The sequence below is a fragment of the Cebus imitator genome, unplaced genomic scaffold, assembly GCF_001604975.1.
Source record: "Cebus imitator isolate Cc_AM_T3 unplaced genomic scaffold, Cebus_imitator-1.0 Scaffold650, whole genome shotgun sequence".
Lineage (NCBI taxonomy): Eukaryota > Metazoa > Chordata > Mammalia > Primates > Cebidae > Cebus > Cebus imitator.
In genome coordinates this window covers 278,850-290,539 of record NW_016107965.1, presented here as the reverse complement: position 1 = coordinate 290,539, position 11,690 = coordinate 278,850, and the positions used below count along the sequence as shown (strand labels likewise).

The 11,690-nt window shown below is 45.7% G+C and overlaps 1 protein-coding gene across 3 annotated transcripts in view; it reads left to right on the top strand.

Moving 5' to 3' along the window:
• Positions 1-11,690, top strand: part of MILR1 (mast cell immunoglobulin like receptor 1) — a 32,386-nt gene that overhangs the window by 5,615 nt on the left and 15,081 nt on the right. For all 3 annotated transcript variants that reach the window (XM_017517850.2, XM_037734651.1, XM_017517851.2), the window contains exons 3-5: positions 370-639; positions 8,228-8,512; positions 10,508-10,630. In XM_017517850.2, the coding sequence (XP_017373339.1) occupies positions 370-639; positions 8,228-8,512; positions 10,508-10,630 (678 nt within the window). The remainder of the gene's footprint in view (positions 1-369; positions 640-8,227; positions 8,513-10,507; positions 10,631-11,690) is intronic.

Below are 11,690 nucleotides of genomic sequence, written 5' to 3'. Positions count from 1 at the left end.
TTTTTTGTAGGGTTTTTTTTGTTGTTGCTGTTGAGACAGAGTCTCGCTCTGTAACCCAGGCTGGAGTGCAGTGGCACAATCTTGGCTCACTGCAACCTCTGTCTCCCGGGTCCTGGTTCAAGCAATTCTCCTGTCTCAACCTCCCAAGTAACTGGGATAACAGGTACCCGCCATCATGCCCGGCTAATTTTGTATTTTTAGTAGGGACAGGGTTTCTCCATGTTGGTCAGGCTGGTCTCAAACTCCCAATCTCAGGTGATCCGCCCGCCTCAGCCTCCCAAAGTTCTGGGATTACAGGCGTGAGCCACTGAGCCCAGCCCTAACCAGGATTTTAACAAGGACTTTTTCGTGTGTTATTTTGTTTTTCAGAATTTCCTCCTCCGTGTTTGGACTCAGAGACTAATGTGGTCATGAAGGGTCAAAGTGTATCTGTGTTTTGTTCCCATAAGAACAAATCACTGCAGATCACCTATTCATTGTTTCGAAGTAAGACACACCTGGGAACCCAGGATGGAAAAGGTGAACCCGTGATTTTTAATTTAAGCATCACAGGAGCCCACGAATCAGGCCCCTACAAATGCAAAGCGCAAGTTTGCAACCATTCAAAATACAGTCCCAACTTCAACTTCATAATTGTCGGTAAGTAGAGCACCTGTTCCTTAGAGCCCCTATAATTTATGGGGTCCTTTCCTATAATAGGAGGGGCTCTCCACGCCCCTTATCAACACTTGTTCAAGAACCTGGAAAGTATGTCACTGCGATCTTTATTCTTTTTTTATTTTTAGACCTGGTCAACAGGAAGTGTCTTTTTTTAATTTTTGAGACCTCCATTTTTTTTCTTTCTTTTTTTTTTTTTTTTAGTTTTATTCTCACTCTGTTTCCCAGGCTGGAGTGCAGTGGCACAATCTTGGTTCACTGCAACCTCTGCCTCCGAGGTTCAAGGCATTCTCCTGCCTCAGCCTTCTGAGTAGCTGGGATTACAGTTGCCCACCACCACACCTGGCTAATTTTTAAATTTTTACTAGAGACAAGGTTTCACCATGTTGGCCAGGCTGGTCTTGAACTCCCGACCTCAGGTGATCCGCTCGCCTCAGCCTCCCAAAGTGCTGGGATTACAGGCATGAGCCATCATGCCCGGTGAGATCTCTATTCTCAATAATTCCATTTCACCTTCTCTTTCAAAGACTTTTGACCGTGTCAGATAATAGTCATATCTTTAGGCAAAAGTCATGTATCTCAACAGTAATTGTTGAGTTTTTTCTAGAAACTTTATTCCATGATTCCCATTATGTAGGCAAAAATCACTTTTCTTTTTTCCTTGAAGCCTTGAGCCCCATGGAGAGGGTCTTCAACGCCCCAGGCCTTTCCCACCGCTTCCTCAGTGGCAGGTGCCCCACCCGCCAGCACTCTCCCTGCCCAGCCACGTCTCACTACTTCTGTGTTTTTCTCTCCCATTTTCCTACCCAAGCCTGTTACTGCCTAGTATTTAGGGCCTCATCCATGAAGGTGACCTTGATAATGGACTTCTGGGAGAGGAGAGAAGGCTTCTAGGTAATACATGTATGTTATACCTAGAGTCTTCTAAGCACAAGGACCATGACTTCCCGATAACTCTTGAGTGGTTCTCTAGGTCTATGCTATCCACTATGGTAGCCACCAGCCACATGTGACTGTTTACATTTATTTATTTTGTTTTATTTTCTTTATTTATTATTATTATTTTTTGAGATGGAGTCTCATTCTGTCACCCAGGCTGGAGTGCAGTGGTATGATCTCAGCTCACTGCAATCTCCATCTTTTGGGTTCAAGCAATTCTCCCACCTCAGCCTCCCAAGTAGCTGGGATTACAGGCATGCACCATCATGCCTGGCTAATTTTTATATTTTTAGTAGAGATGGGGTTTCACCATGTTAACCAGGCTGGTCCTGAACTCCTGACCTCAGGTGATTCACCCACCTCAGCCTTCCAAAGTGCTGGCATTATAGGCATAAGCCACTGGGCCTGGCCAAAATTTATTTAACAGCCTCACTATGCCACCCAGAGGCTACTCACAGGCAATAGAAGCCCACTGCAGCCTCAAACTCCTGTTCTTAAGAGATCCTCCCACCTCAGCATCCTGAATAGCTGGGATTATAAGCACGTGCTATTGTGGCTTGCACATTTAAAATCAAATTAATTAAAATTAGATGAAATAAAAAATTTCACTCTACAGTCTCATTAGTTACATTTCAAGCCTTCAGTAGCCACACCTGTAGCTGGTGGCGGCCACATTGGACAACACAGATTTAGAGCATTCCCATGATCACAGAAAGTTCTACTGGGTGACATTGATGTAACTCAGTGATTCTTAGTTTTTTAGGTTATAACTGTCTTAATAATCTAATGATAGCAATGAATACCTTCGCCAGAAAAATGCTCATATAACCACAGATACAAATTTCTGCATAAGGTTTTAGAAGGTGCTACAGACTCCAGGTTAGAACCAATTAGCCTGGCCAGGTGCAATGGCTCACGTGTAATCCCAGCACTTTGGGAGGCCAAGGCAGGAGGATCACCTGAGCCCAGGAGTTTGAGATCAGCCTGGGCACTATATGGAGACTGTGTCTCTACAAAAAGTTAAAAAAAAAAAAAAAAGCCAAGCGTGGTGGCATGCCTGTACTGCCAACTACTCAGGAGGCTGAGGTGGGAAGATTGCTTCAGCCCAGAAGTTCAAGGCTGCAGTGAGCCATGATTGTACCACTGTACTCCAGCCTGGGTAACAGAGAGAGACTCTGCCTCAAAAAAAAAAAAGACCCAATGATCTTTGGACATAAACTAAGTATATTCCTTGTGAAAGGAAAACGAAGAAGGAGGGAGAAATCCCTGCCAAGATAGTACTAGAATACCATGATTATATGAGGCCAGAAACACGGCTGATAGCATTCCCTAGTGGTCAGACTCCTGCTGCGCTGGGTAGTAAGCCCATCAGCGCATATGTTTTCTGTGCACGACCTTCTTGCAATTTGTTAGAGTAATTACACAGTCTAGTAATAAAACTATCTTGGTAGACTATAAAACTGTATCCTTTTCAGTTAGGTCAGATCAATAGGCATGATTGAATGCCTATTCCGTGCAAGCAATTGTACTACTGGGTGTTTAATGAGGCCTAAAACATAGTCTTGTCCCCAACCCAATAAAGATTGAAAGTATGAGCCATAAACACAAATTCGTTAATTGCTGATTCACTCAACAAATGTTTAAAGAAAACACAGGGCCGGTTGCAGTGGCTTGTGCCTGTAATCCCAGCACTTTGGGAGGTTGAGGCGGGTGGATCACTTGAGAACAGTAGTTCAAGAGCAGCCTGGCCAACATGGTCAAACCCCCTCTCTACTAAAAATACAAAAATTAGCTAGGCATGGTGGTGAGTATCTGTAATCCTTAGCTACCCAGGAGGCAGAGGAAGAAGAATTGCTTGAACCTGGGAGGCGGAGGTTGCAGTGAGCTGGGATGGCGCCATTGCACTCCAGCATAGCGGGGAAAGAGAGAGACTCTGTCTCATAAAAAAATAAAATAAAATAAAGCAGATGTGCCAATCCCTGGATATATATTGGTTCTTGCCCTTGTGGAGCATACAGTCCAGTGTTTGCAGACAACAAACCCAAGTACACAAACAAGCACGTCACAAACTGTGTTGAGCATTGCAAAGGAAAAGAAACTGGCACAGAGATGGAGAAAAGTAGATGGGGGAGGGACCTGCTTGATGGGGTACTTAGGGAAAGCCTTGAAAGGGGAGGACTTTAAGTGGATCCCTGGAGGATGAGGAGTTGGCTCTATGAAGAGACAGGATAAAGGGGGGCTTTAGTCAAAGGAGTGCAGCATGCTCAGGGGCTCCATCTTGGGAAAGAGCTTGGCTGGTTCCATGAACTATATGAAGGCCTGTGTGGCTGACCAGATGAAGGGAGTCTGACCTCAGATGAGACTGGAGGGAGAGGCCGGTCAAGTCAGGCAGGGCCTGGAGGCACAGGAGGCGTTTAGACTCTTCCATGGGCAGTGGGCAGGCAGGGGAGTGCCAGTACGCAATTAATCATCCTCCAAGTCAGTTCATTCAACAAGCGTGCAGGGCAAGTTGGAGGTTGGTTGGGAGGCTCTTGCAAGTATCCAGGAGAGAAATGATGGAGAGGTAGGGACAGATGTGGAAGGACTGAGGAAATATTTTAGAGAAAGAACCAACAGCACTTGCTGACTGGTTAGATTTGGAATCACAGGCAGTGAAGCTGGAGAAAGAATCAAGAATGGCTTCCAGATGCCTAGATGTCTAGCTTGATTGACCCGTGAAGACTGGTACCATCTACTGTGATGGGGAAACATGGAAGGACAGGATTTTATTTATGTATTGATTTTGAGATGGGATCTCCCTCTATTGCCCAGGCTGAAGTGCAGTGGTATGACCCTAGCTCTCTGCAGCCTCAAACTCCTGGAGTCAAGTGATCCTCCCACCTCAGCCTCCCAAGTAGCTGGAACTACAGGTGTGCACCACCACACCCAGCTAATTTTTGTATTTTTAGTAGAGATGGGGATTCGCCATGTTGGCCAGGCTGGTCTCAAACTCCTGACCCCAGGTGATCCTCCCACCTTGGTCTCCCAAAGTGCTGGGATTACAAGTGTGAGCCACCACATTCAGCCCTGAACAGGATTTTAAAATGGTGTTTCTCTGTCTACCTAGTGATTGATTCATGAACTAGCATATTAACTAGAATTCAGTTTCAAACGGCTACATTTGAGGCGAGCATGAGACATCTAAGTAGATCACGTAGTAAGAGGAAGTAAAAGTAGCATGCAGATGGGACCAAGTGCTAGAGGCAGCAGAGCAGGAGAAAGCACTTCTCCCTGGATGATTCAGGAAAGGCCTTATGGGGAAGGTGGCAGAAAGGACTCCTTGAAATTTGAGAAATATAACTGATTTATTGAAGAGCTATAACTCACTGAAGCTTCCTTCCTCAGACCATCATGACTGTGATGATGTACCATTCCTCCTACAAACTCTCAGGGAAGTCTACATCTTTCTAGTCTCTTTATATCAATCCTTGGTCCAGTTGAAATCATCCCATCTCAGAGAGGAGTCTATGTTCTCTGCTTCCTCATGACGGTTTCACTCCTTCTTCCTGAAAATTACAGGAGGTAGATTTCAGTTCAATAGGAAGAACTTCCTATTGGTGCTATGCTCTCTTGCTCTTTTCTTTCTTCTTTCTTTTTTTTTCTTTTAGAGACAGACAGTGTCTTGTTCTGTTGCTCAAGCTGGAGTGCAGTGCTGCGATCATAGCTCACGGCAGGAGCCTTGAACTTCCTGAGCTCAAGCAATCCTCCTGCCTCAGCCTCCCAAGTAGTTGGTACTACAGATATGTCACAACACTCAGCCATTTTTTTTTCTTTTTTTTTTTTGAGACAGAGTCTCACTCTGTTGCCAGGCGCCAGGCTGGAGTGCAGTGGCGTGATCTCAGCTCACTGCAACCTCCGCCTCCCGGGTTCAAGCAATTCTCCTGCCTTAGCCTCCCTAATAGCTGGGACCACAGGCACATGCCACCACACCCAGCTAATTTTTGTATTTTTTTAGTAGAGACAGGGTTTCACCATTGTCTTGATCTCTTGACCTCGTGATCCGCCCACCTCAGCCTCCCAAAGTGCTGGGATTACAGGTGTGTGCCACTGTGCCCGTCCCCTATACTCAGCCATTTTTTTGTTTGTTTTGCGGAGATAGAGGGGTCTCACTATATTGTCCAGGCTGATCTTCATCTCCTTGCCTCGAGTGATCCTCCAGCTTCTGCCTCCCAGAATGCTGGGATTACAGGCATCAGCCACAGTGCTCAGCCTCCATTGGTGATATTCCCCAACAAATTTGCCCTCTGAGGCCACCATCACTGGGTGCCATTCTGTGAAGGATATTGTGACAAGGGTTACTGTTCAGCGGGGAGATGGAGCAAGGAGAGTCTAAATTTTTTTCTTTTATGTAATGATACTGTGGTCCTTTACCGTATTGTTTCCGTACCAAATTGAATATTGTTTTTTTTTTTTTTTTTTTTTTTTTAGGAACGGTGGCATGCACCTCAGCACTTTAGCACTTTGGGAGGCTGAGGCGGGCAGATCACCTGAGTTCAGATGGTAAAGGCTGCAGTGGGCTATGATAATGCTGCAGCACTCCAGCCTGGGCAACAGAGCAAGTTGCTGTCTCTAAAAAAAAATTTTTAGTAGTCTGGGCTAGGTGGCTCACACCTGTAATCCTGGTACTTGGGAGGCCAAGGCAAGACAATTGTATGAAGTCAGGAGTTGGAAACCAGCCTGGGCAACATGGCAAAACCTCATCTCTACAAAACATACAAAAAGGTAGACAGGTATGGTGACACATGGCTGTAGTCTCAGCTATTTGGGAGGCTGTGTTAGGAGGATTGCTTGAGCTGGGGATGGTCGTTGTGGGGTGTTGGGGGGGAGCTGAGGTTGCAGTGAGCCATGATCATACCACTGTACTCCAGTCTAAAAGATAGAGTGAGAACCTGTTTCAATTTTTTTTTTTTTTTTTTTTAGGACGAAGTCTCGCTCTGTCACCCAGGCTGGAGTGCAGTGGCAAGCCCAGCTAATTTTTATATTTTTAGTAGAGACTGAGTTTCACCCTGTTGGCCAGGCTGGTCTCAAACACCTGACCTCAGGTGATCTGCTCTCCTCAGCCTCCCAAAGTGCTGGGATTACAGGTGTGAGCCACCAAGCCTGGCCAAAAAAAAAAAAAAAATTTTTTTAAAGAAAGTGAATTAAAAAAAAAAAATTTTTTTTAAGTGTGGACTCTTGAAGTCAGTCTGACGCTGCCATTTACTAGCTGTGTGACCTTAGGCAAATTTCTCAGTCTCTCTGAAGCACAGTTGTTTCATCTATGGAATGGTCATGATACTATCTACACTGCAGACTGTCGTGAAGGTCAAATGAGGTCATGTGAATGGCATGCCTGGCACATGATAGATAATCAACAGCTTTCTTTTCTACAACACGATCTTATTAATGCGTTCTATAATAAAACATAGCTGGTTTTTTCTGTTAGGTCATAGCATATTCTCTGTTGAGAGTTTCTCTTGAATCTATTTAGCAGGGTTACCTTCTGCTCTTTGGAGGAAGTGAAAGATAATTGTGCAGCTGAGTTCTATAAATAAAAGTACAGTTCTCACTAGTAGGAAAATAACACCTACCCTGCCTACCTCACAGGGCTGTTGTGAGGGTTCAATTGGTATTATGTGAAAGTTATTTCAAAATTGTAAAATGCTATATGACTATAAAGAATTATTAATGTATTTGTTCCAAGGTTATTAATAAAAATTAGAGAAAAAAAAAGTACAGTTAGAGAAAATGATATTTTTGGAGCTGGGTGTGGTGGCTCACACCTGAAATCCCAGCTCTTTGGGAGGCTGAGGTGAGAAAATCACTTGAAGCTGAGTTTGAGACCAGCCCAGGCAACATAGTGAGACCCTGTTTCTACAAAACATTTAAAAATTAGCCAGCATTGTGCCCTTGTAGTCCCAGCTATAGGGGAGGCTGAGGCAGGAGGATCACTTGAGCCTGGGAGTTTGAGGTTACAGTGAGCTATAATTGTGCCACTGCACTCCAGCATGGTTGACAGAGCAAGACTCTCCCTATCTCTGAATAAATAAATAAATTGAAAAGAAAATGATATTTTTGGATTTTAAAAAAACCAACTGTAAATTTACAAAGATTGAGAATAAAAGCACTTCTTGGGCTGGGTGGGATGGCTCATGCCTATAATCCCAGCACTTTGGGAAGCCGAGGTGGAAGGATCACTTGAGGGCAGATAATGCTGCATGTCTATAAAAAATAAACATTAAAACCTCTTCTCAACTTCACACTTAGAACTGGATCATTGACAAAATTATCTTCATTATTAACAATAAACAGATTGTGAATTCTAGGAAACGCAAGCTCGCACCCCAATTCTTCAAAGCAGAGAGATGCCCTCCACTCTCTGGCTTTCTCAGCACTGGGCTGAGAAACTCAGCTAACCCCACGTTGTGCAGGGTTAGCCACATACCCAGTGGCCCTTCCCAGTGGGCCATGAGCTTCTTGACTTCTTGGGAAGTGGGGGTCATTCATCTTGGCTGCACAACCGGAAATGGAGTAAGGGTTCCACCCATATTTGTGGTCTGAGTGAGTGCACTCAATCTGTTTATCCTTTTCACGTTTACTTTCATTCTTCCAGACCCAGTGACTGCCCCAGTGCTGAACATTACAGTCATTCAAACAGAAACAGACCAGCATATAACATTACTCTGCCTCTCGGTCAACGGCTCACTGCCCATCAATTACACTTTCTTTGAAAAACATGTTGCCATATCGCCAGTTATTTCCAAGTACAACAGGGAGCCTGCTGAATTTAACTTAACCAGGAAGAACCCTGGAGAAGAAGAAGAGTATAGGTGTGGAGCTAAAAACAGATTGCCTAACTATACAGCATACAGTCAACCTGTCACCATGCCTTCAACAGGTAAGAGCTACCTGAGTTCTTTCAAGCAGGTCTGAACTCGCTTCCAGAAACTGCAGGTACTCCTCTGCCCACCCATTCCCCACCTTGAGCCCAGGAGTTTGAGACCAGCCCAGGCAACTTGGTGGAATCCCTGTCTCTACAGAAAATAAAAAAAATTAGCTGAGCATGGTGGTGCATGCCTGTGGTCTCAGCTACTTGGAGGATGAGGTAGGAGGACTGCTTGAGCCTGAGAGGTGGAGGCTGCAGTGAGCTGTGATCATCATGCCCTGCACTTCAGCCTGTGCAACAGGGCGAGACCCTGTCTCAAAGAAAAAATAAAAAGAGAAGGGCAGGGGAGAGGAGGGGGAGGAGGGGGAGGAAGGGGAGGGGAGGGGACGGAAGGGGAGGGCAGGGGAGCTAGGTTAGCAAAGGCAGAAGGTACACTTGGACATTGACCACTTCACCCAGCCACATCCTCAGAACAGAGCCCACGCCCTGGTGTTCAGGGAGGGAGCCTGCTGGAGTCGGGCACTTGGCTATGAGTCACAGCCCTTCCATTTACTAGCTGTGTGATCTTAGGAAAGTCATTTCACCTCCCTGAGCCTTACTAACCTCATCTTGATGCTGGCCAGGCGCAGCGGCTCATGCCTGTAATCCCAGTACTTTTGGAGGCCGAGGAGTATGGATCACTCGAAGTCAAGAGTTCGAGACCATGCTGGTCAACATGGTGAAACCCCATCTTTACTAAAACTACAAAAATTAGCGGGGCATGGTGGCACGTGCCTGTAATCCCAGCTACCCGGGAGGCTGAACCAGGGAGTCAGAGGTTGCGGTAAGCCAAGATCGCGCCACTGCACTCCAACCTGGTTACAGAGTGAGAATCTGTCTCAAAAAAAAGGAAGAGTGGTGCCACTGAGATAAATAAGGCAACACAGGCAAAGCGCCTAACACAGCATCTGGCCTGCAGCTGAAACACAACAACTAGCAGCTGTTTGGGTGACACGAAACCTGCCAGCAGGGCTCAGGGCTTTGCCCAGGAAACACCCCAGCTTTTCTGGTGCTGATGAGCCCAGCAATGTTATTGGTAATCGTCCTGTTAAATGCTGTGCTGCTTTCCTCTTCTTTGGATGCCCTCTGTGGAAGATGTGCTTGGTCATGACTTTTTACACTTGATTATTTAATTTTATTATTTATTTATTTTTTGAGATGAAGTTGCACTCTGTCACCTAAGCTGGAGTGCAATGGCACAGTCTCGGCTCACTGCAACCTCCACCTCCCAGGTAGAAGAAATTCTCATGCCTCAGCCTCCGAGTAGCTGGGATTACAGGCATACACCACCACGTCCAGCTACTTTTTTGTGTTTTTAGTAGAGATGGGGTTTCACCATGTTGGCCAAACTGGTCTCAAACTCCTCGCCTGAGGTGATCTGCCCACCTCGGCCTCCCAAAGTGCTGGGATTACAGGCTTGAGCCACTGCACCCAGCCTATTTTTATTTATTAACTTATTTATTTATTGAGACAGGCTCTGGCTCTGTCACTCAGGCTGGAGTGCAGTGGCACAATCATAGCTCACTGCAGCCTCCACCTCCTGGGCTCAAGCAATCCTCCTGCATCAGCCTCCTGAGTAGCTGGGATCACAGGCACATGCCATCATGCCTGGCTAATTTTTATTTATTTATTTATTTATTTATTTATTTATTTATTTATTTATTTATTTATTTTGTAGAGACAGGCCTCACTATGTTGCCCAGGCTGGTCTCAAACTCCTGGCCTCAGGCGATCCTCCTGCTTTGATCTCCGAAAGTGCTGGGATTACAGGTGTGAGCCACCACGCCCGGCCAAGAACTTTATTGACTAATAAGTCCCATGAGTTGCAGCTGTCGTGACCGTTTGGGAACCTGGGTGCATAGTACATTGGTTAACTTGGGAGACATTGCCTTTTCTAGAACACTTACCTGCTTACTGTAATTTGAAAAGAAAGTGCTATGGTCACCAGTGAATGCTGTCTTCTTCCAGGTGGGGACAGCTGTCCTTTCTGTCTGAAGCTACTGCTTCTGGGGTTACTACTGCCGCTGCTGGTGATAATGGTGGTGATAATCCTAATTCTGGCTTTTTGGATACTACCCAAATACAAAGCAAGTAAGTTCTCTTAGCCGATTTACCACGATTTTCCCATGGGTTTGGGATACAGACAGCAGGGCAGAGGGTGAGGAGGAAGGAAAAAGGGGATCAGAAACAGAATGGGAGGAAATGAAAATAGGAGGAAAAGATGAGAAAAAGGAGCGGGAATGGAATGGACTTCCTGAATGGTTCATACAGAGGGTAATTCTTCTTTCTTCAGGGAAAGCCTTTTCTGATTGAGAGCAAGCAGAGCTGGCTTCACAGGTGTGCAGCCTATGCGGTCACACAGGGCCCTGTGCCAAGAAGAATTCCACATTTGGGTTAAAAAAAATTTTTTTTTGAGACAGTTTTGTTCTTGTTGCCCAAGCTGGAGTGCAGTGGTGCAATCTTGGCTCACTGCCACTTCTGTCTCCCAGGTTCAAGCGATTCTCCTGCCTCAGCCTCCCAAGAAGCTAGGATTACAGGTGCCCACCACCATGCCCAGCTAATTTTTTGTATTTTTAGTAGAGACAAGGTTTCACCATGTTGGCCAGGCTGATCTCGAACTCCTGGCCTCAGGTGATCTGCTGCCTCAGCTTCCCAAAGTGCTGGGATTACAGACGTGAGCCACCGCACCCGGCCTTCCTCATTTGGTTTAATGCTCTGCTGTTACCATCTTGAAATTATTTAATTTTTTTTTTTTTTAAGAGGCAGAGTTCTACTATATTACCCAGGCTGATCTCAAACTCCTAGGCTCAAGCGATCCTCCCATCTCAGCTTCCCAAAGTGCTGGTGTTATAAGCATGAGCTACTATGACTAGCCACCATCTTGAAATTAAATTCTTTCCTTTTTTTTTTTTTTGAGACTCTGTTGCCCAGGCTGGAGTGTAGTGGTGCAATCTCAGCTCACTGCAGCCTCTGCCTCCTGGGTTCAAGCGATTCTCCTGCCTCAACCTCCCAAGTAACTGGGAAGACAGCTGTGTGCCACCACGCTTATCTAATTTTTCATATTTTTAGTAGAGATGAGTTTCGCCATGTTGACCAGGCTGGTCTCAAACTCCTGGCTTCAAGTCATATGCCCACCTCTGCCTCCCAAAGT